This window comes from Balaenoptera physalus (genome assembly GCF_965194825.1).
Source record: "Balaenoptera physalus genome assembly, chromosome: 3".
Classification (NCBI taxonomy): domain Eukaryota; kingdom Metazoa; phylum Chordata; class Mammalia; order Artiodactyla; family Balaenopteridae; genus Balaenoptera; species Balaenoptera physalus.
The window spans coordinates 38,394,183-38,419,151 of record NC_138890.1 but is presented as its reverse complement, the minus strand read 5'-3'; the positions used below and the strand labels follow the sequence as shown (position 1 = coordinate 38,419,151).

Below are 24,969 nucleotides of genomic sequence, written 5' to 3'. Positions count from 1 at the left end.
TGCACTCATTGTCTTAGGGGTATTGGCATGGCAAGCCTTACACCTCATTGGCACCAACAGTCTTGTGGTTGGATTTCAGGTGTGGTGAGGAGAGGGTGGAGATGTAAGATAATTCCTCAAATTGCAGTACTTGGAGAGGCTGGTTATTTTGCACAAGCTGACAGCCAGCTCTGGTTCAGGTACTCTCCTGACTTCACTTACCAGGTTTAAATTGGCTCCTGGCCCTGGGTTTCCCAGGCATGGAAATGGCACCATCACTGCTTGAAGCAGAGGAGCAAGTGGAGCTCCTGGCACTCAGACAGCATTGCCCTCCCACACCTGAGCAGGTTGGAGGCTGGGTCGGTTCTCCCCAGTGTCTGCGCTTCACATGCTGGAGCCAACTTCTCTTCACGCTTTCCTTCGCCCTTCCCTTAATTCTGTGCCATGGAATCAGAAATGTCTGTTTCCGGGGCTTCCCTGGTGGCGCAGTGGTTGAGAATCTGCCTGCCAATGCAGGGGACACGGGTTCGAGCCCTGGTCTGGGAAGATCCCACATGCCACGGAGCAACTAGACCCGTGAGCCACAACTACTGAGCCTGCGCGTCTGGAGCCTGTGCTCTGCAACAAGAGAGGCCGCGATAGTGAGAGGCCCGCGCACCGCGATGAAGAGTGGCCCCCGCTCGCCGCAACTAGAGAAAGCCCTCGCACAGAAATGAAGACCCAACACGCAAAATAAATAAATAAATAAAAAGAAAGAAATGTCTGTTTCCTAACTTCATCTCTTTTGCCTCCAAGGAGGCTGAGTAAAATGGCAAGAAAGTCAGAGTTGGTCGAGGTCAATACAATGACCCAGGTGCTGTGCTCCTGACATTGGTACAGAGGCAAGTGGTACTTTGAGTTCACTCTTGAGGACCACACAGCTCCGTGGGATGGTTGGTCAGCCACATAGCAAAGTAAGTGAGTTAGGAATTGCATTTGGCTTCAAGTAACAGAGAATCAAACAACAGAGTTTAAACAACTCTTTTTTTTCTTCCACATTCCGTGAAGTTTGGAGCTGGATGGCCCAAGGCTGGTCTGGTTGCTCTGTCAACATGGTGTCACCATGATCCCAGGTTCCTTCTTTTCTTCTGATCCTTTTTTTTTTTTTTTTTCTGTAGGATTGCTTCATGGTCAAAAGATGGCTGTTGGAGATCCAGTCTGCGTGTCTCAAACAGGAAGAAGGAGAAAGGACCAAATGCAAATGGTACATAATAGCAGAGTATACCCTCTTTGAATGATTTCCTGGAAACCCCACACCAAGGTATTGACTTACGTTTCCTCAGCTACCCTATCTGCAGAGGTGTCTGGGAGAGGTTTTGTTTACCTTATTTGTTTTCTTAAATTGGACACATTGTTATCTCTGACAATACAGTCTTTGATATTACGAAAGAGGAGGAGAAGGGGTGTTGGGTAGATCACTAGCAGCCTCAGCTAATCTGGGCAATTTCAGTGCGTGGTGGTGCATTCCATGCATTCTGCTCAATGTGTGGTTTAGCTAAATAATGAAAACACTCTAGGCCTCAGTTTTCTCACCTTTAAAATGGACATAATAACACCTACCTTGTAGTGACTAAATTTTATAGGACTTATGAAAGTTCAATGAGAAGGTGTATGTCAATGTCCTAGAGCTATGGAGGTATACTGTAAGTGCCCAGTAAGTGTTAGTTGTGATGGTGAACACAGCAGATGGTGATGATCCACATCCTGAACGCAGTCTACCTGGGTTGTATCCCACCTGCAGCACTTTCTGCTCAGCCGTGGGTGCATTACTATGATTCAGTTTCTTCAATGGTAAAATAGTAGGATGAGAGAATCTGCCTCTTTAAAATGCTCTCATATTGCGATGATCTGTGTAACGAGCTTAACAGAGTGTGTGGTGTATTACAGGTACTCAAAGAATGCTGCTCATTAAGATTGGAAGCACGGAGGAGGGGAGTGTGAGGCTCAGCGAGGTGCAGTCGGAAGAGGCTTCCCGGGCGAGCGGTATCTGGGTTGTATTCAGGCCAAGGGGGGAGCCGGTAAAGAAGGTGGGGAGGGTGTCACAAGCAGAGGGAGCGGCACGCAGGTGTGAAAGCTCGTGGTGTGTGCTCAGAGCTCATGGTGAGAAACGTCTGGTGAGTCTGGGCCCCAAGGTCAAGGTAGGAAGCAGGACAGGCTGAGGTGGAGAGGAAGGCAGTGTTTGGGACTTGGACAGCTTGTGTGCCATGATGAGGAGCCCACAGCCCTGCCGCCCCATCTCCTGGGGATGGTTTCTGAGAGTGGATGCGATCACATTCACAGGCAGGGAATTAGCTGATCTGAACAGTGCTTGGATTATTGGCATCTGTCAGCTGCTACCTGTTAACCAAAGGCCCAAGGCTCAAACTCTGCCAGGCTCCTCTGGGAATAGGCCATGAATCAAATAATGACGGCCACTTTGGCAGAAAGGGAATGCTAATAGCTGGAGGCTGATCTTATGACTGGAAGAAAGGAAGGCTGTTGTAGGTTTTCATAGGGATAGAAAAACAAGTTCACGCTAGGTTTCTACAGGGCTTTATTCCCCATTAGCAGATAAGAACAGATTTGTTTATCAGATTCCCCTAGAAATTAAGGTGTTAAGGCAGCTGAAGAGGTAAATTCTGAGGTGAGAGGAGGAGGAGGTGCTGGGGAGACAGGGGTACATTATAGTTAAGGGACGATAGGGACAGCGAAGGGCCAGCTGGGGACTCAGCAGGGAGGTTGAGTAGAAAGAGCTCTTGACACAAGTTCAAAGTCTTGGGGCCACCTCTGACCCCAAGTTCCCAGAAACAACATACAGTGTTCTGTAAAACATGGATGATAACACTTGCTCGACTGGCCTGACCAGGCTGTTTGATCAAATGAGAAAATATACGTCTGCAAAGACACTTTGTGAGGGGCACCTTGAATAAAATCCAACCTCCGCCTCAATCTCCCAGGCCTTCTGACGGATTATAGGACACACCAGCCTCTTTCCCACCTTTGTCCACATGTTCCTTTTTCTGCCTAGAACATTCTTCTGCCAGTTCTTTCTACAGTTCATCTCAGTTTATATGCCACTTCCTCAGAAAGGCCTTCCCTGCCCTATTGAAAGCATGCACTCCCCTCTGACCCTCTCCTGCCCAAGATAGCTTGTGGTTAAGGACTCAGGCTCTGAAGCAAGTCTCTGGGGTTCAAGTTCAGCTCTGACACATACCAGCTGTGTGACCTTGGGCAGTCACCCAAACTTCTTGTGCTTCTGTTTCCACATGTATAAGATGATGATCATAATAATATTTATCTCACAAAGTAGAGACAAAGATGACTTCAATAGGTGTCAGCTATTATTACTGTTCATCAGAGTGCTCTATTTCCTTTCTAGAACTAACCATGTCTGTAATTAATTTGTCTGTATATGTTTATTATCCAACACTCACCCTTTTCCATAATGGGCTCCCCATGAGGGCAGCGATCATGTCTTGCTGATCCATTCTTATATACCATGTGTATAGCACAGTATAGCCTGGAACCTAGAAGATGCTCAAGAAATAGTTGTTGGATGAGGAATGTACTGAATGAGCATTTCCCAGAACCAAGCCCTGGGGTGACCCAGGCAGTCCCGGGACCAGCCAAGGAAGTGGTCAGATGGCCCTGCTTTGCATTTCATTCTCCCCTTGGTAGGGCTTTCACTTATGTAATGGAACAGCAGTGAAATCCCACGATACCTAAGTGCTTCCCCTCCAGCCAGCCCAGTATACGACCACAAAAAGGGGGAAGAAAAAGTAAGAGAAAGAGAAGAGCTCCAAACCGCATGCTTCTTGGGACAGAAAAATGAGCTCTGTTTTCTCCCAGAGTCATGTGAGGGCACAGTGGCAGATGGGGGGCATGTTTTACTGAGCTTCAGAGCAACCAAGCAGTGAAGAATCAAGGGCCCCAGCCTGAGTGTCAGCAGTTGAGGCTTTTTCCACCTCTGCACCTAACTTGCTGTGCAACCTTCATCAAGTGACTTTCCCTCTCTGGGTCTCCTAAGTGTCCTCATCTGCTAATTGAGGAGATTGGAATAAATGATTAAGGTAGAGCCGTCATGCAGTCCTGGTTTTGCCTATAGATCTGGTATAATAATTAACAATAACCTCTTTCATTCTCTAAGTGACCTGTACTAGGTGATAAATTATAAAATCAGTTTGATTCAAATCACTCTGTTTCCATTTTTTGGATATGATAAACAATACTGCAGTGAAGTTCCTCATACATTCCTTTATTCAACAAATATTTGATAAGCACCTGTTATGTACAAGGTATGGTTCTATGCCCTGGGGATACTGGAGGAATAAGATAGATAAGATAACTGTGTGGAAAATACATTCTTGTGAGGGAGATAGATAATAAACGAGAAAACAACAACAACAAAATAAATTTTAGCTAGTTATGAAGAAAATAAAGGAGAACAATGTGCTAGATAGTGATAGGAGGTGCTACTTTATAAAGTGTGGCAGGGGAAGGTCTCTTTGAAGAGGTCACGTTTGAGCTGAGACCTGAATGATAAGAAGGAGCCAGTTATGCAAAGTCCCAGGGAGAATGTACAGCAAATGCAAAGACCCTGAGGCAGGAACAGCTCTTTGTGTTTGAAGAGTAGAAACAGAGACAGTATGACTAAAGTACAGCAAGTGGTTGGAAATGAGGTTAGACATATAGGCAGGGGCCAGATCATATAGGGTCAAGGAGTTTGAGTTTTATTCTTAGTGCAGAATATCTGGTTGTATTTTAATCACTGGAAAATCATAGAATAAAACTAGCTCTATGTAGAATGGACTGTGAGCAGAAAACTTCATGTATCTGGTTAGCTACAGCACAGAAAGCCGTAACTTCACCCTAGGCTGTGTGGCACCCCAGGAGAGAATGAACAGCAGAGTCAGAGAGATCTGTGTTCAAATTCCAGCTCCATTGGTATATATCCAAAAGAAGTGAAAGTGGAGTCTCGAAGAGATATTTGTATGTCCATGTTCATAGCAACATTATTCACAATAGCCACGAGATGGAAACAACCCAAATGTCCATTCATGAATGAGTGGATAAACAAAACGTAGTATATAAATACAATGGAATATTATTCAGACTTGAAAAAGGAAGGAAATTCTGACACATGTTAAGGAAGGAAATTCTGACCCATGTTACAATATGGATGACCCTTGTGGGTATTATGCTAAGTGCAATAAGCCAGATACAAAAAAACAAATACTTTAAAGTTCCACTTACATGAGGTACCTAAAATAGTCAGATTCAGAGAGACGGAAAGTAGAACGGTGGTTGCCAAGGGCTAGGAAGAGGTGGGAATGGGGAGTTGTTTAATGGGCATGGAGTTTCAGTTTTGCAAGATGAAAAGAATTCTGGAGATTGGCTGCACAGTAATGTGCATGTACTTGATACTGCTGAACTGTATACTTAAAAATGGTAAAAGATAGTAAATTTTATGTTATCTGTGTTTTACTATAATTTAAAAAAGGTTTTTAAAAAAAAAAAAAAGGTTTTAAGTTCCAGCTCCATCACATACAGGCAGTGTGATTTGGCTGTTAATCTCTCTGAGCCTCAGTTTTTGCATATGTAAAAGGGTGACAGTAATACCTCCTAGCTCTTGTGTAGACAGGCTCAGATGCTGTCTATTCCAATATTCCACTGCACAATTTGGTATCTCAGGCTTCCCAGCCTTCCCAGGCAGCTAAAAGACCCTTTCAGTGAATCTTGATTGAGTTGCCCTTGTACCTAATACACAGTAGATGCTCAATGAACATTTGTTGATTGACTTGCTGACTGGATCCGCTTGTGTAGTAGACATGATCTAGAAGGAGCCATATGTGTAGGGAACTATGTACCTGGTACCTAGTTGGCATTCCATAAATATTTATGGAACAGGTGAATGAACAAAGTGGATGACACATCTGGCCACGAATTGTAAAACAATCTGCCTGTTCCAAAATATATGAGAGATTTTTTTTTTCTTATCTGGTACCATAATAGTTGCTTCAGAAAGCAAACTAACTGAAAGCCCTGCTGACTGAGTCTCATATTAACATCTGTATTAGTTTTCTATTGCTAGAAAATAACTTCCACAAATATAGCAGTTTAAACAACACCAATTTATTACCTTACAGTTCTGTAGGTCAGACTTTTGACATGGGTCTCAGCAGGGTAAAATCAAGGTGTCAGCAGAGCTGTGTTCATTACTGGAGGTTCTAGGGGAAGGATCTGTTACCTTGCACATTTGGATTGTTTGCAAAATTCAGTTTCTTGTGGTTGTAGGACTGAGATGCTGTTTCCTTGCTGGCTGTCATTGAGGACTATTCCCAGCTTCTAGAGCCACTCACATTCCTTGACTTGTGTCCACTTCCTCCATCTTGAAAGTCAGCAACTCTTCTTCTTCCCTCTCATCTTTCTGACCCAGCACAGAAAGGTTCTCCATCTTTAAGGAGCCAAGTAATTAGATTAGGTTCACCTGGATAATCCAGGCTACTCCTCCCATCTCAAGGTCCTTAACCTTAATCCCACTCATGAAATCCCCTGGAAAAATTGAAAGATTCTGGGGTTAAGTCATGAATATCTTTGGAGAGTTATTACTCTGTCTACCACTGCATCCAGTATCACTTTGGAAGGATTGGCTTCTCAGAGCAGGTAATTTTCTCTCAGCAAAGAGCTATGGGAAATGAGGCCAGTGGAAGGGAATTTTGGATAAAGGGAAGAGAGATGAGGCATTGACCATAAATGTGTTAGCAGGCCTGCGAGGGATGCTACAGAAAGAGGTTCTTGGCTTCATGGAAGCCAGGTTGCTCAAAGAAGAAAGAAATACTTAACAAATGCCAGAAAGTTAAACTTTGTGTGTCTTATAGTTTCCTTTCTGATTCTGATCTGTTCTGCCAAGGAGGAAGTAATCTTCACCTGCCATGAATAACCATTAGTACCTTGCCCCATGATTTTAATTCGTTGATTGATGGGTTGTTATTGGTTCATTGCTACCAATAATTGAAGGATGTTTTCTTTGCTGGCTTGGTGAAGCTTCCAGATGTTATCAGAACAGGCATGACTTTGGCTCACCCAGCTCATGGCATTGGCTCTGAATGCTGTCATGGCTCCTATAGTGGGTTCAGCCACTAATCAAGGACCTGGTGGTGTGTGACACGGACCTTTACGTCATTTCTGGATCTTCCTCTCCACAGAGTCCAGTAAGTTATTTTGCTAAGATGCTGTCTGTTTCGAGTCTTTTTCTTTTTCTTTCTTTCTGTCTCTTTGCCATCCTCCTTTCTCCCTCCTTCCTCTATTCTTTTCTTTCTAGTTTTCTGTTGTTTTAGGATCAAAATAATGGAAAAGAACAGGAACCAATTCAACTCAGGAAATAATCCAAAGGTGTAAGAAGGACTGTGCAGGGGCTTCCCTTCGCAGTGGTTAAGAATCCGCCTGCCAATGCAAATGACATAGGTTCGAGCCCTGGACCAGGAAGATCCCACATGCTGCGGAGCAACTAAGCCCGTACGCCACAACTACTGAGCCTGAGCTCTAGAGCCTGGAAGCCACAACTACTGAAGCCTGAGTGCCTAGAGCCCGTGCTCCGCAGCAACAGAAGCCACGACAATGAGAAGCCCGCGCACCGCAACGAAGAGTAGCCCCTGCTCACCGCAGCTAGAGAAAGCCTGCACACAGCAACAAAGACCCAACACAGCCAAAAATAAATAAATAAACAAATAAATTTATTAAAAAAAAAAGAAGTGGGCTTCCCTGGTGGCGCAGTGGTTGAGCGTCTGCCTGCCAATGCAGGGGACACGGGTTCGAGCCCTGGTCTGGGAAGATCCCACATGCCACGGAGCAACTAAGCCCATGAGCCACAATTGCTGAGCCCGCACGTCTGGAGCTTGTGCTCCGCAACAAGAGAGGCCGCGACAGTGAGAGGCCCACGCACCACGATGAAGAGTGGCCCCCGTTTGCCGTAACTAGAGAAAGCCCTCGCACAGAAACGAAGACCCAACACAGCCAAATATAAATAAATGGATCATCACATTAAAAAAAAAAAACCATAAAAAAAAAAGAGTGTGCAAAGTTGTTGTGCGGTGGTTGGATATGATATCAAATCCACTTGCTTATGACAAAAATGAAATTGTTTTTAAGAGGGAAGTTGTTTTGATATAAGAATGAAGTTGTCTTTATAAGTAAAGTTGTTTTGATATGAAGAAGCTGCATCAGGATGACATCTCTCGACATCTGTGGCTGCCGATAAGCCCTCAGTAGCTCAGCTGCCCAGGGGCGCCACTGGGGGCTTAGCAATAATATGAAGAAGCATCTATGGCCAGGGGACCTTTAGACTATAAATACCCAGAGTTTGTGAGGACAATCTGAGAATTTAGGTCTGGGCAGGGTGACCCTTTGCTGACCTAAGCAGCTCTCTGAAGACCTTGGGGCATTAGTTACTGTGTGCGTAACGGGGTAAGGGCAGTGGGGAAAGCGGTGCAGCGCCTCTCTCAGGAGATCATGTTGCTTGTCAACACCGGCGTCTTGGTTCCCTAGCAACGTGCTCCAGCAACAGGGAACTTGCGTTTTGCTGGTAGCTGGATGTCAGGCTCTCAGTTGGTTAAGCTGACTCTCCCAGGAACCAACTCATGTAGAAAGGCACACCTCAATTAAATTGGGACTTCATTCCTTTCATTTCCTCTTGCCTGGAACAATAGTGTAATTAATCTATTATTGATTTGGAGTATGTTATTTCTTTATTGGCTTATTAAGAGACATTATCCTGTATGCTATTAGCTTGTGAAATTATTATAATTCCTGCAGTGAACCTGTATTAAATATTGACAAGACAGTCTCAGACTCTGAGCATAATTTCCCCCCCAAAAAACAAAGTTTACTGCTGTAATCTTCCCTGTTCTGATAAAAGGAATTTACAGCAAAGGAATATATTTCCTGGTTCTCTCTGGGGGAATGAGGCAATAAGAGGCTGAAGTACCACTGCCTTGGGGAGTGGGTGGCAGTTTGCTGCCTGTTGATGTAATGCAAACTAAGGCCAGAGGGAGGAAATGGCCACTTCTGAGGCCACAGGTGGTTATAGATTTCAGGTAAAGTGCGGTTGTCATTCTCCCACATGTCGTCCTGGAGAGGTATGGTGGGGAGATTCTTGCTCACAGTTTGTTCCCAGAGAAGGTATGTGTTGGGCTTGGACCTTCTAGATGCTGCACAGTGGGAAGCCAGAGTCTCATCGAGTGTTAACAGAGGTCACAGCTCTTGGGAACAGAGGTTGTGACACAGAGGAAACTCCCCCCTCCTTCCCTGACCACACCCTGGCTTCTCTCACCCAGTCACACAAATCATTCCAGCAGAGGCAGCTCTGGGCAGGACATTTGGCAAAGGCATTAGAGGGGTTGAAACCATTGCTGTGGTGTCTTCAAGCATACTCCTTGGGAAACCCAAAGGAAAAAGAGATAGTGGAGCCAAGAAAAGCTACTAGAACTTTCTTCGGCTTGAGGTATTTTATATATTTGAATCATAATAACCAAATTAATATTAAGAATTATAATATGACTGTTGAGGCACAGTTATGTGCTAATCATGGTTTTACATGGATTATCTTTAGTCATTACACTAACTCTGCAAGGTAGGCATTATCTATATCCTGCAGATATCGAAGTTGGGAAAGAGAGAGATTAGGAGAAATGTCAAAGACCACAGAGCATGTGTGGTGGGGCTGAGATTCAAGTTCAGGTTCATTGATTTTAAAGTTTATTTTCCCCTTCCTTCCTTCCTTCCTTCCTTCCTCCCTCCCTCCCTCCCTCCCTTCCTTCCTTCCCTCTCTCCCTCTTCCCTCCCTCCCTCTCTCCCTCCTTTCCTTTCTTCCTCTTCTATTTTCTTTTTGCCATGCTTGCTTCATATCTTCTTTTAAAAGAAAAAAAATGTCACACACTTAGTGGAGTTCCCTTTGTGTCCCTCCCCTGTCTCATCCCCCTGCCTTCCTATCTAGAGGCAACCTCTCAACTGACCTTAGTGAATGTCACTTCAGTCCTTCATTATGTATGTCCATGGCCATAAATGTTATATAGTATGGTGTGTTTTAAAATTTTACGTATATGAAAAAGGGCTAAAAGTATTTATTTACACAGAAAGAAATACAAATGGCTATTAACTATAAGAAGAGATTCACTGTCTCATTCATCAAAAGAGCAATACAAATTAAATCACATTGAGATATTTTTTAAACCTGTCAAGTTGGTCAGTACAGGCACTCAAGATTTGGTAAAACTGCATAGAAGAGGTTGTGGGGAAAGGGGCACTCAGACTGATCGTGCGTGAGTGAATTGGTATAATCTCTATAAATGGTAATTTGACAATCTCTATCATTAAAGCAAATGCAGAAAATTACAAAGGAAATTCCATTTCTGGGAATTTGTCTTTAGATACATTTGTGCTTGTTCGAAAGCACATGTGTTTAAGGTTATTCATTGAAGTATTACTTGTAATAAAAAAGACTAGAAAAAATCCACATATCTATCAATAGGGGACTGGCTGAATAAATTATGGGGCATCCCCTTAATGGAATCCTCTGCAGTTCTAAAAAAGAATGAAGACACTCTCTATGATAATATGGAAATTTCTCTAATACATATTAAGTGAAAACAAAAAAAGTGCAGAAGAATGTGTATAGTATGCTACCTTTTGTGCAGCAAAGGGGAAAATGAGCCTGCTTATCCACTGGTTTTTGTATGTGCATAAAGAAAGTCTGAAAGTTTACATACAAAAAACTAAAAACAATTTTGCGTGTGGGAGGAAAGAGGGGTGAGAGGAGGGAAGGAAGATATTTAAATGAATTCCTTAAAGATTTTTTTGAACAGTGTGGATGGACTATGTTACCTATTCCAAAAATTAAATTAAAAAGTTAGAGTGGTGTCATACAGTACATGTCATTCTGCCACTAACCTTTTCCAGTTTGCTTTATGTTTTCGAGGCCTATCCATGTGGTCATGACCTTAATCTTTCCATTAATTATGCTGCCTTGAACTGTAGGATCTTACAACTGAAAACACTCCTTGGGATTACCCAGCTCTCAACTTTCACATTACAAGAAAGAAAACTGAAGGTGCAAAAATGGCAGGTAGTTGGCCCAGCAGATTTGGGGCAGAATTGGGGTTGACCTCAGATCTTCCCACCCTGACTGGGAGTCTGGCTGCCTATCTACCCCCTCGCCCAGTGCCAAAAACACCTCCCGATTCTAAAAGGTTAGTAACTTTATGTGTTATCCTTTCCTAGGGACATCTGCCTTTAAAAAACAAAGCAAAGATAAGCAACAACATTCAACAACAAACTGAGTGGTCACCATTTTATGCAATAGGGATTATTCTGCCCTCAGAAGTCAGAGAGAGATGCTTTGGGGTGAGGGGAATGGTTGGCAGAAACGCTAACAGTGGTGGTGTTGGCAGCCAGGGCCGGAGTAAACTTTCTAGTATCTCCTCTCCCTTCTCCTCCAAAATAGGTAAATAGGAAAAGAAAAGGCAAATATAAACAAAAAGCAACTAGGTCATCATAAGATAGGTTCTGCCTTCAGCTCAGGAAGGAACTAATTAGTGGTTTGAATCGGTGATGGTATTGTTGCAAATATTGTTAAGGTAACAGAATGTTATTAGATTTTTTGTTGCCATAGAGACAGTCAAAGCACTAATAAGCCCCTTGCCCTGCCCCCCATAGCGAAGGAGACCTCTGCTGGTCAAGTCCTCTGGTCCATTCCTCTGCCATTAGGCAGGACCCCATTAACCATCCTGACAGGTGAGGACCTTTTACGATTTATCTAGATAAATGACTTCAGACCTTCTGGAGTTGTTATAGTCAAGCATTGTGTCAGAAGTGGTTAGGATACAAAACCATATAAGATACGTACTTTCACCTCAAATTAAATGGCATGGATGGGTACCTGCCAAAATTTTATATCAAAATATTTGTAACAGTGGAGGAACAGCAACAATGTGAAGCAGCCCTTCCCAAGCTTGGAATTTTGGTCACATTTGGGATTTTCACATACTATTTCATGCAAATGCTGGAATCCACTTCTTAATATAAATATGTTGCTTTAATGTCCACATTTACATTCTATTAACCATTTTTTCTCCCCAGTCTTCTAGTAAAATCGATGCTCCAAGAAGATACCCTGTGTTGACCAGTGACTTTGGATATCTTATGTGTGGATACCAGCCTGGAGCTTTGTGTACTCAAGTTTGAGAAGCATGGATTAGCCAGGAGTTGGCAAACATTTTTTTTTTTTGTAAAGAGCCAGACAATAAACATTTAGGCTTTGTGAGCCATACTGTTTCTGTTACAAATACTCAACCCTGTCTTGTAGTGTATCAAGAGCAGCCATAGACAATATACAAATGAATTGGATGGCTGTGTTCCAATAAAACTTTATTTACAAAACAAACAGATTTGGCCCATGGCCTGGATTTGGCCTGCAGGCTGTAGTTTACTAACTCCTGGGTTCGACAGTAAATGCCCAAGAGATTATAAAAGGAAAATATTTTCAGCTGGGACAAATAAGAAAGAAGAGTGGGAGTAGAAATTCCATTGATCATTGAAGGCTACACAGTATTTCAAAGAGCAGAGAGGACATGGCAGCATTATTAATAGAGGGCCAGTATAGACAAAAGCAAGTATTTTTAGGTTTACATGTAGGTAGGGGACAGGGAGGACAGTAAGTAAATCAGTTTGGCTTGAGGAAGGAACTCATGTCCAAGAGAAGCATTCTAAAATATCAGGGCTGGAAGGGACTTTGCTGATTATTTGCTTCTCATTGTATTTCCCATTGATGGGGAAATCGAGGTCAAAAGAGACCCCAGATCTGGAAAGAAGCTGAAGAGTGGTGTGCCTTGAATACTAATGTAAGGGATCTCTGTTGTGCCATGTACCAGCTAGTGATGTTTCAGCATTTCATCATTTGAATGTTTATTCATTGATCAACTTCCTACATATCCTGTGACCAGATGTCCCAAGAGAATTTCCTTTGGGATGGAGTTAATTCTCATCCATTGTATACCATTGTGAACTAGCCCCATAGAGATAGTGACAAGACACACCTGGAGCAATCAACTGGACAATTGCCAAGGATCCAGAAACTTTAGCTTCTCCTCCTGCTGTCAACTTGCTCTGTAATGTGGACCAAATCCTGAGCTCTCCTCTGGTTTTCCCCTTGGTTAAACAAGAAGCACTCATCCTTGTCCTTCCATCAGAACCGGTGACCTGTTATTCTGTCACTTCTCTGCCCCTTTCTCCCACCACCAACATCAAAGTCATAAATGACCAGAGGACCCTGGAGTGGGAGGTGCCACAACTTTGCGTGACCCCGATATTCATTCACTGATTTGTTTTCCCACTAATTATTGACCACTTCCCATGCACTGGATGCTGAGGATAAACAATGAACGACGTAAGCAGGCTTCTGCCCTCACAGAGCTCACATTCTAGTGGTATGAGATGGTGGGGAACATAATGTACAAGTCAACAAATAAAAGAATTTCAACTGGAGATAAGTGCTGTGAACAAAATTGAACAAGGTATTGTGATAATGACTAGAGAGGCTCTTTTGGCTGGTCTAGCAAGGGAAGACCTCTTTGAGGAGAGACCTGAAGGATGAGAAGAGCCACCGACGGAGCCTTCTGGCTAAGGGAAGAGCAAGGGGCAAAGGCCATGAGTGTGCACTGTTCGAGGTACAGAGGGAAGGTGTGTGTGTCTGCAGGGTGGTGGGTGAGGGGAAGATGGATGGTAGACAAAGATGAAGAGGTTGACAACATGAAATTGATGAGTTTTCATCTGGGCAATCCAGTGACTCAATCTGGTTTATATTTTTAAAAGAGCATCCAGGCTGTTACCTGGAGAATGACTTGGAGGGATTAAGAGTAGAAGTAAGATAATCAACAAGGCTTGTCCAGGTGGGAAATAATGGTGGTCTAGATCAGACAGTAGCCATGGAGACTGAGAGAAGTCACTGGATTCAGGATATATTTTGGAAGCAGAAGAAACAGGACCTGTTGAGCGATTAGACGTAGGCATTTGGGGTGGTGCTGGTGGTGGTACTAGGTGAAGGGAAAGCAGAAATTGAGGATGACCACTCAGGCTGGGGCTTGAACAGCCAGTAGGTTGTGGTATCTTTTACGTTGTTTGTTGAGACTGGAATGCTAGTTTTGGGTGGGGAGTGTGGGGAGTGTGGGCAGTCAGTTGGTCCAACATGGGTGTGCTGAGGCGAAGATGCCTGTGACACCTCCAGGTGGGGACGTGCAGTTGGCAGCTGGAGATATATTCTTTGTGTGTCTCCAGTCTTAAAGGGTTAGCATTCTCTCTAACACCCAAACAACAATCTCGTGAGACTTGATTTGCTTGACCACACATTTTATATCTCTTCCCTGGAATGTCTGGGACTCTAAAGAAGATCTGTGAATTCCATGGATCCATCCTAGATTCTACATTTTGCCTCCACCAGACATCCTGCTCCCATCTCTGCCCAACCGTTCGCTACCACATGACTTCTCTCCTCATCCTGCTTGGTCCCAGCGTGGACACATTTAAGGGACCTGATACATAGTGCCAAAAAGCTCTTCCCATCAACAGCAAAGGCCTATTTCCCCACATTCTCACCAACATCGGGCAGTATTATTTGCCAATTTGATAGGTGATAGATGGTGACACGTTTCAATTTGTATTGCAAAGATGTGCTTTTAAACAATAAAGCACTCTCTCTGTGTAAATTGCAATACACAGAATCATTCAAGTGCTCACAATCACGATTAATTATTCAGAAATTTCAGGGTGCAGATAATAACAGTGGCTACCATTTGTTGAAATCCCTCAGTGTGCCAGGCACTGCAGTCGTGATACCTCTTTTAATCCCCATAGCATCCCAAATGTGGTACCTGTTATTATCATCTCTCATATAATGGATGAGGAAACTGAGGCCAAGGAAAATTAAGTAACTTGTCCAAATGACATAGCTGGGAATCACACCCCAGGTCAGAGAGAGTGTTCCTAACCATTGCCTGCCTGCCTTCTGCATCCTGAGAAGGAGGGCAGCCCAGGACTGCTCCTCACCCAGGATGACAGCATTAATTGAACTCCTTCTGGAAATTCTTGTCACTTCTTAGCCTCCCGTTCTAACCTTTCTGTTTTCTCTTCTCAGGTTTTTAGATCCTTTGGGGGGTTTACTTCTCATTGACGTCTGATCATTATAACTCTCTGTGATCCTCCCTCAGCAAAAACATCCAGTTCTACAGAGCTCTATAGAAATAAAATGGGACTGAATAACCTATAATACAATTGGACCAAGATGATTTTAAGCATTGTTAAACAGGGTTTGAGAGCACACAATTGGTGATGTTTGTGTCTGAAACCCTGGCAATCTGAGGCTCCTTAATAAATTGGGTATAATTGGAGTTATTGGGTATCAGCCTTTTAAAGACTCAATTCTGATGGCCAAGTGCCCTTCCAGGTAGACTGGACTCCCGCCAGCTGCTTGAATATGCCCACTTCACATGATGATGTTCTGTCAGGCCTGGAGAGGTGCAATCTTGATCCATTGGCCATCAAAGGCAGTGCTACAGGGGAAGAAGGGGGACTGTCAACAGAAGAAAATGCAGCCTCAGTAATTTGTGTGGAAGTGAGTGGGAGAGCATGACTACCCCACTTACCTCTTGGGGGTGATGAAAAGTTGTGAAGTGAGTGTGTATGAATGTCAGACCTTTTAAACCCATGTTTATTGCCAAATCCTTCCCTTCCGACTCTAAGTCACTGTTCCAGCCACCTGCTTCTCACAGCAACCTGGAAGTCCTAAAATAATGGGGTCTAGGATGTCACCCTAATTCCTCTCAAGGCATAGCTGTCCCTTTAGAGTAGAATGAAAGTAATATCATGGCTGATAAATCAGGAACAGAGAATTAGAAAGATGGGCTATTTGAAAACCAAAACTGCCTATTATAGGCTCTGTCTTGGAAACAGGAAGAGGAAGATAGACTGAGAGGGGAGGTTAGTTTTTAGTAACTGTTTTTTAAAACTAACAACAGAGGAAAAAAGACCAGGACCACAGACAAAGTTAACATTTCATACTTCAGAATCATTTGATCATTAAAAAACTCCCTAGTCTTAGGAGGGGTTGTCCCTAGATAAGTGGTTCTGTTCTGAACTGGGTGAACATGGATGAAATATAGGGTCTCTTCCCCAAATCACTCCTCCTCAGTATCCCATGATGATGGAAATCCCCGGGGTTAACTTTTCTTTCCTTTTGGTAGAGTTAGGAATCTCATTTAATGCATTCCACTGCTGTGTCTCAGTTTACAGATGAGCTAATTGAGGCAGGGAGAAATAAAACAATTAGAGCAAGTTCATACAGCTGGTAAACCACACAGCCCAGGATTAGAACCTGGATTTGTTTGATTCCAAACTCTATCACACCAGTGGGCCCAGTATATATTCACTCTTTTAGGATTGGGTGCCTTCTGTGTAAACTCTGTTACATGGTTCACTAAGCAAGTAGCCAAGAGCTCAGACTGTGATGGACTTTGGGGGCAGGAGGGAGTGGGTTTGAGTCTTGACTCCATCACTGATTGATCAGTTGTGTGACTTTGGAAACCTAGCCTCAGTCTACTCAAAAGGAGTCTAGGCTGTGAGGATGAAGTCCAACAAAGCATGTGGTAAATATTTCACAAGGCTATTTTAATTTTTTAAAGCTATATATTCTCTAGTCATGAACAAGCAATGACAGAACAGAAGAATAGAAAACAGTGATCAGAACGGTAACTAACACTTACTGAGCACCCAGGATGGATTGGACACTGTGCTAAGTCCTCTCCATGTACTATCTTCATTCGTTCTCCTAACAATTTAATGAGGTCTGTACAGTTAACAACCTCAGTGCACAAAGAAAAAGCACATCCAGCTACAAGTAGAGGAGCCAGGAATTGAACCTCAGTGGATGGACCTGGGTGCTTGTGCTCACCACCAGGAGGTAAGCTTGCATGGGCCTTCTTGGGAAATTGGAAGGAGGTGGTGATAATTAGGGAGGGTATATAGGGGGCTTTGGTCCTGGGGGCAGCGCGTGGGCTTTGGGCATTGCAGGGCGGGGAAGAAGGTGACAAGAACAAGGGTAAGACAAGAAACCCATGGAATGGGGAGTTGGGTGTTTGAAGCAGCTGTCACCTGTAAGATGATGTTGAGGTAAAGCAACTGAAGCTGAATTCCCAAACTGAATCTATTGGATCTACTCTTTCCTTAGAGATGGTCTAGTCTGCTGGTCCCTTAGAGTCCCCCAAGGGGTGGGTGGATGGAGATTGTGGGGTGAAGGCTTAACAAATGGATCTTCAAAACCCTCTTGTTTACTTCAGCCACAGGAATTCCAATTTTTTCTTTTTTTCTTTTGAGGTACAACTTACATGACATAAAGCACAGGAATCTCAAAGATAAAGCTTGATGAGTTTTTATACATGTATACATCTGTGTAGCCACTACCCAGATCAAGATAAAGAACACTTTCTGCACCCCTGGGCAGGCTCTGTGCTGTCCCCTCCCAAAGGTAACCACCTACTTGATCTTCCCTGTTTTTGGACTTCATGTAAATGGAATTACAAAGTTTATCCTCTTTTGTGTCTGGCTTCTTTTGCTCAAAATTATATCTGAGAGTTTCATCCATGTTTTTGTGTGTAACAGTAGCCTGTCCTTTTTTGTTGCTGTGTGGAATTGTATGACTACACCGCGATTTATTGATCTTTTCCACTGTTGATGAACATTGGCGTTGTTTCCAGGTTTTGGTATTATGAACATAGCTGCCATGAACATTCACGCACAAGTCTTGTGGTGGACAAATGAACGCATTTCTGTCGAGTGTATACTCATGGACGTATAGTGGGGTCGCTGCATGTTTAGCTCTGGTGGGTAGAGCAGCTTTGCTTTTGAATAGATGTTGCATAGAATGGGGAATCCTCATAAGGTTTCACTTGGGGAAAGGGTGTGGTTGCTTAAATTTTTCTTTTTTTTAAAGAAAAAGTTTAAACTCCTCCAGTGCAATCCCCTGCATTTACAGATGCAGAGACTGAGTCTCAGAGAGGAAAGTGATTTGCTCAGACTCAAACTGTAGCAAAGCCACGTCTAGAACCCGATTACTAGACTGAAAATGTCTTATGGGTTTTTGAGCTCTCTAAAATGGGGGCTAAATATCACTCAAACTGGATGCTGGTCAGATGTGGAAAGGACACCACAATTTAAGTCAGAAGCCCTGGGTTCAAGCCCTAATATTGTCACTACACAGTGTGTGACCCAGGGCAAGGCACCTGTTGCTGGCAACCTCAGTCTCCCTCGCTTGGAAGTGGGTGCCCCTGCTTGACAGCATTGCTGGATTAAAGGAGAGCATGATATGGAGACACTGTACAGGCTGAGAAGCATCATAAGTATCATTATTGTCAAACTATATTCTAAGGGGATGCTTTGGTAAGCATGCTGTTTTCTTGCAATATTAATGCCTATAATAATTCACTGCTTTACATTTTATTTTTCAGCCTGATTTAGTAATTCTTAATGAAAGCTTTTCCTCTTTCATTAAAAAGCTAGTGTGGCAGATAAAGTTTTCCAAAGATAGCCACAGTAACGTATATCCCATCCTACATGCTGCTCTTTGATGGGACATTTTTATAATGTGACACATCTCCATTGAAGTTGGGGTGGGGGAGGGTCCGCTTTCTCTCCCCTCACACCTGGGCAGACCTTTGTAACTATCTCGACTAACCAAACTTGGCAGCAATGATGATGTGTGAGCATGAATCCAGAGTTAGAGAGGAAAAGTCTACATTTTGGGGTATTTCCTAGAGAGAACAGAAACATCCCTGGGAGGAGACATGCAGTGTTTTTTGTTTTTGTTTTTTTTATTCTGATTTCACTTTGTAGTCCTTTTCATTTCTCAAGGTTCTTCATTTAAACTTTCCACCAAAAGGAAAAAACATATCTAGCTAATACCCCCTCGGGTTAAACCTGAGATTAGACCTGGGTGCTTCATACATTCCAACTCAGGTGGAGCTTTAGTCCTTAGTGAAGAGCCCAGTGACGCCAGGAGAAAGGCCTGGAGGCCAGATCCTCGTCTGGGAGCTCAGAGGGGATGGGAGTGTGCGTGAGGATGCGCCCGGGATGATGGTAGCTCCCCTGAGCCGAAGAGGCCAGCAGACTCCTGGTAGCCTGAGCCCTAAAGGCAGGAGAACACCGACAGGTGTGTGGCTGAGAGTCACACAGGGAACTGAATTTTTCCCTCTTGACTTTCCCCTGAGAGCTCTGTTTCTGCGAAAGAAGGTCCTTCTGTCAAGAAGGTCTTTATGACAAATTTAAAAATAGTAAGTTCCTCACATACGTAAATTGCTTCACATATTGGGAAGCAGGTTCCTATATGTTACTTAGTTGATTTTCCCAATAGCCCTGTAGAAAACCAGAGGCTGAATCATCATCTTCATTATCGTGAGCATCTTAATTTTCTGTTTAAAGGAATTGACAGAGTAAGGGCTTTGTCCAAGATCCCATAGCCAGCAGGCAGAAACGTCAGTGAAAGAACCATGTCTTCTGGCTTCTGGGCTAGTTTCCTTTACTGCCTCACAGGCTCTGTCCATGGGGGAGTAGGAGTTTGGGGCACCATAGCAGATTGGCAGAGCTAACTTGAGGGAGTTAAATTACCCCCTCACCCTTTCACCCCTCAGACTACCCCAAAGCTCTTTGCTCTATGCATGGTGTTGGCTCTATGTGGAATAAAATGCCTTAGGCTGGTCATCTCTGTTGCCTCTATCAGAAAAGAAACACCCTATCAGTCATTTACATTTTAGTGAGAATTTAAGGACTTAAGTTTTCTCTCTCAGAGATACTTGCATTTTACATCTTAGCTCTCATTGTGATTTTTGACACCTGGAAAAGTCATTTTTAGCATCAGTGAGTAGATAGAAGAGGCGTTTTCTCAGGAGCAGGGTAGAAGTGCATGGAGAGATTTTATAGACACCCCCGTCCCCAGTGACATCATGTCCGTAGATGCTAACTACTTGAATCAGAAAAATTCAGTTATCAAATATCTGGATGCTGAGTGCTGGGGACACAGTGATGAGTAGACTGCGGTCCATGGAGGGAGTCACAGTTTGGGTGGGGAGACAGGCAAGGAAGCAAGTAACGGTAATACGATCTGGTCAGTGCTATATAGATGTGAGTGTTCAGAGCACTGTGGGTGCATGGGGGAACTGGGGTAGGAGTGGGGGGCACATCAGAGCTTCCTTAGAGGAGGTGACATCATTTGGGTTGAATCTGTAAAAGGCAGTGGAACTGCCATCTGTTGAGTATCTTAGTCCAGGTTCTCTGCAAGAGCAAGTCTGAGGGATTATGCGCTGATACTATGGAGAAGTGCAGCCCCAGGGAAGCAGGCGTGAGGAAGAGGTGAGTGTGTGGAGAGAAACGGAAACGAGCTGGCTGATTGCTCCATCGGTCTGGGCATCCTCCGAGAGGCCTTATGGAGCTCTGTCCCTGCAGTATCCTGTGTGGGGGATGGAGAGGAACTATTTCTTCTGGTTCTTTCCTATTTCTGGTCCCCCAGTGGCTAAAGTTCACCCTGGGGGGAGTTAACTCTCATGCATTTTTAGTTCAAGTCACAGGCCCCGCAGCTGGCAATTTCTCTGAGTCTGAGTCTCACTGGTGAACACTGGTGGCCATGGTGCTGGCAGAGGAGATCAACGTAACCTAGAGGAGGTGCATCTGTGAGGTGCCAGGGTGTTTACATGCACTGGAGTGTCTCATCCTCACAGTAACCCTGGGTTGTGGGTTGCATTGTGTCTCCCCCACCCGAAGTTATGTTGAAGTCCTAACCCCTGGTATCTGTGAATGTGACCCTATTTGGAAATAGGGTCTATGCAGATGTCATCAAGATGTAAATGAAGACAAAGTCGTACCGGTGTAGGGCTGCCCTTAATCCAATATGACTCTTGTCCTTAAGAGAAGAGACACAGAGACAGTCACACGTAGAGAGAAGAAAGCCACGTAATGACGGGGCAGAGATTAGAGGGATGCATCTAGCAAGCCAAGGAGTGCCAAGGAGTGCTGACAACACCAGAAGCTGAGAAAAAGGCATGGGGCAGATTCCCCCCTAGAGCCTCTAGAGAGAGCATGGCCCTGAAGATAAACTTGGACTTCCAGCCTCCAGAAGAATAAAGCGAGAGAAAAAATTTCTGTTGTTTTAAGCCACCCGCTTTGTGGCACTTTGTTACGGCAGCCCTAGGGAGAGGGACGAGCCTGAGCAGAGGTACAAGATGCAAATGAAACCTGTAAAATGAGACAGAGGTGAGATGGTGATGTTGATGATGGTGAGAGCCAACAGTTACTGAGGACATTCTACTCAGTGAATGCTGTTCTGAGTGCTGTATGTTTATTTGATCCTCACCAAACCTTGTAATGAGCAACTTTTATAATTCCCATCTTCCAAATAAGAACAAGAGGCAGAGAGGTTAAATAACTTGCTTAATGTCACAGGCAGTGGGGTTGAAACCTTGTCCGCTCAGCCTGTGGTCTTTGCGTCCACCCTGCATTCATTCACCTGAGGTTGATAAAATGCCCCCTCTGTGCTAGATGCTAGATACGAGGGTGCAGAGATGGACGCAATTTGGTCCTCTCTCCCCAAAGCCGTCACAGTCTTTCTGATCCAATCTAGCTGACTCCACGCACACACTCGAGAGCTGTGCTGTCCAGTGTGGTAGCCACTAGCCACGTGGCTACTGAGCACCTGAAATGTCTCCAGTCTGAACTCACATGGCTGTATGTGTAAAATACACACCGGGTTTAGAAGACCTAGTGCAATAAGGATGTAAAATATCTCATCAATAATTTTTAATACTGACTTTACTGAAATGATTATGTTTTGCATATAATGGGCTAAATAAAATATATCATTAAAATTCATTACACCTTTAAAAAAAAGTGGCTATAAGAAAATTAAAGTCACATATGTGCTCACATGACATTTCTATCAGACAACACTGCTCTAGAATGTGAATTCCTTGAAGGCAGGGGCTATCTCTGTCCTGTTCACTTCAGGTCCCAGGAGCCAGAACAGGACCTGACACACAATGGTCCCTCAATTCATAGCTGTTGGATAATTGAATGAATGAATAAATACACAAATAACCAAATCCAGTCCTCCTCTGCATCTGCTTATCTGTTCCCTGTAAACATAGGTTGAACCTCACTTTTACCTTGCTTTATCTCTCTGGGCAGTCCCTCAATTTCTCTGAGGCTTATAGAGAGATTGGATGCTACTTTGTGCCAGGGAATTGAGAGGCTGGATGTGTGGTAGAATTTGGAGAATAAAAACGGTCAGAGTATTTCCAACCACAATGGCAGTAACCACTTACTGGAAGCAAATCACTGAATACAGAAAAACATGCCTGGTGTTGTTCTCAGCAGGTATCTGGAGTGAGTCATTTAATTCTCACAACCCTATGACATCAGTCCCACCATCAACTCCATTTGACAGATGGGGGAAATTAAACCTCAGACAGGATAAGTCTTGCCCCCAGGATTACTTAGCTAGATTCGTACCCAGGTCTGTCAGATAAGACACCAATATGACATAGAGGATAGGGAGGAGGACCGCAACAAGAGTGATCCTGCCCCAGGTCCCTTCTGTCCTGAGGCCCCAGAGCAGCCCCAGACAGCCGATGTCCCAGTTCTCGGGGTTCTGGGGAACCTATCGTCTGTGTGTAGTACCGCAAAGCATCTGGCCACGTATTGTCTCTGCATCCAGCCATGCCCTCTCTGTGCATCTTCTTCACCAGATGACTGGGCCACCCATAGGCTGGCTCACCTTCTGTGCCTGTGATGTGGCAATGAGCGAGCAGGCAAGTGACCATCCGGGGCAGGGAGCCACCTTCACCATGCCCTCCGATGAGACATCCCTTCCTGTCCTGCTGGACCTCGGATGCTACGTAGTCCTAGAGAGCAGAACCTCACAGAGAGGCCGCAAACCACGTATGCTGGCACCACTGCAGGAGACATGTCCATCTTCCACGTGTCTGTGTTAGTCCATTGTCCCTTCAGAGACTGTGCCTGCCTCTGTGTCTTCCCTGACAGATCCACGGGAAGGCTTGTCCCGGGCAGGTCCCAGCTGCCTCTTTTTCAGGAGTCAGTTCACGACCATTTGCAAAGCATTCTGGGAAACAAGGAAGATTGCAATGAATCCTCCTTGTAGTGGAGAGAGTGATGGGTTTACACCTGATCTCGGGACCTCCCTTCCACCCAAGTTCCTCACACAGTCCTCTGAGGGCTATAGGAATTGGGTGGAAATAACAGCAAGGGTGGGCACTTTCTAAGTGTCAGCCTCTGTTCAAGGCTCTTTACCTGTGTTAACACCTTTAGTTCCCACCGTGTGTCATTGAGGGAAGAACAGTTGTTATTCCCATTTTACAGGTGAGACAATCAGAGAGATTAAGTAACTTGTTCAAGGGTCAGCCAGTGAGTGGAAGAGGGGGATTCAAACTCCAGAGCCCATCCTCTTAACTGCTGTCCTCTGCTGCTTCTCCATTTTCAGATATGATGTTTATTATTTTTGCAATGATCATAGCTCCTATTATTATTTCCCATTTCATAGATGAAGAAACCAAGGTTCAAAGAGCATTCACAGCTGCCCCAGGTCACACAGCCAGCGAGTGGCAGAGCTGGGACTTGAACTCACGTCCATCAGACTCTGCATCCTGAACCCTGTCTCACAGGAAGGGGAAGGAGTGAGAAAAGATAAGAAAAGGTAAGTATAGGGGCCCGGCTTGGAATCCCTCACCACAGGGCAGGTGTTCCCCAGCCTGTGATGTTTGGGTCTAGTGTCTTCAAAAGGATGAGTTTTGTTTTCATGGTTTGGAAATCCCACAGTAGGACACAAACATCATGAGCAATGGCTCTGCCCCAGCTACACCCACCTCCGCTCTTGGCCAAGACTGCTTTCAGGATGTGACAGCAAAATCTTGCCTCAGAGTTGGAGCCTGCAAAAGTCAGGGCTCCCCTCTGGGTCTGGGGAATAGGTGTTTCAGGAAGTGGTTTCATTCTGAGTGCAGAAAACTTCTGTCCAAACCCCATCGCATGTCACATTTCAAAATTCTGCTTCAAGGCGATGGTATCGGTGTGCATCCCTGATGAGTAACAGACACCAAGTGATGGAGCTGGAATCGTTGTTCAGTGGCCACCAAAGGCCGGGGAAGAACTGAGAGGCTGGCATATAATGAATCAGGCATTGCCTGGTTTCCTGACCAGCATCAGCATCAACTGATGCTCAACATGCAGAGCTGGCCTTGAGGGAATCCCGGATCAGTGTGACAATAACTCACGTTTATGGAGCACTCGTTATGAACCAGGAGTCAGGCTGAGTGTGGTACACACACCATCCACCGAATGCTCAAACAATACTGTGACATCGGTTTTATCACTCCTGGTTGAGAGATGGGGAAGCTGAGAGTTTAAGTGGCTTGCCCCAGGGTTGAGCCTAAGAGTCTGAACCCAGGTCAGACTCTATGTGCACAAACTGAACACTTGCCCCTTGACTGCTATGTGGAGCATAGACTGTACGGGGGCAAGGGTGGAGCTGAAAGACCAGTTAGGAGGTGACTACAGTAGTCCAGGTGAGACAAATGGATGCTCAAACTAACATAGTGTTGGAGAAGTATAGTTGATTTACAGTGTTATATTAGTTTCAGGTGTATAACTTAGTGATTGAATATTTTTATAGATTATACTCCATTTAAAATTATTGTAAAATATTGGTTATATTCCCTGTGCTGTACAATACATTTTTTTTTTTTAAAGGGTTTTTTTTTTTTTTGGCTGTGTTGGGTCTTCGTTTCTGTGTGAGGGCTTTCTCTAGTTGTGGCAAGCGGGGGCCACTCTTCATCGCGGTGCGCAGGCCTCTCACTGTCACGGCCTCTCTTGTTGCGG

The 24,969-nt window shown here is 44.4% G+C and overlaps 1 protein-coding gene and 1 long non-coding RNA gene across 5 annotated transcripts in view; one reads left to right on the top strand and one right to left on the bottom strand.

The window, feature by feature from the left end:
* Positions 1-24,969, bottom strand: part of LOC309658261 — a 477,588-nt gene that overhangs the window by 84,410 nt on the left and 368,209 nt on the right. The window lies entirely within an intron of this gene.
* The window catches only part of LOC309658220 (uncharacterized protein), a 92,250-nt gene that overhangs the window by 40,951 nt on the left and 26,330 nt on the right, over positions 1-24,969 (top strand). Inside the window, exons 5-8 of one of the 3 annotated variants that reach the window (XR_014262058.1) lie at positions 1,137-1,279; positions 1,906-7,208; positions 11,029-11,240; positions 12,130-23,791. Coding sequence is in view for 2 of the 3 variants with exons in the window: in XM_082456616.1 (XP_082312742.1) it covers positions 1,137-1,222; positions 11,029-11,240; positions 12,130-12,172 (341 nt within the window). In the remaining variant the exon portion in view is untranslated. Of the gene's footprint in view, positions 1-1,136; positions 1,280-1,905; positions 8,778-11,028; positions 11,241-12,129; positions 23,792-24,969 lie in introns of those variants that run through there. The other 2 variants (XM_082456616.1, XM_082456617.1) reach the window with 2 other exon arrangements.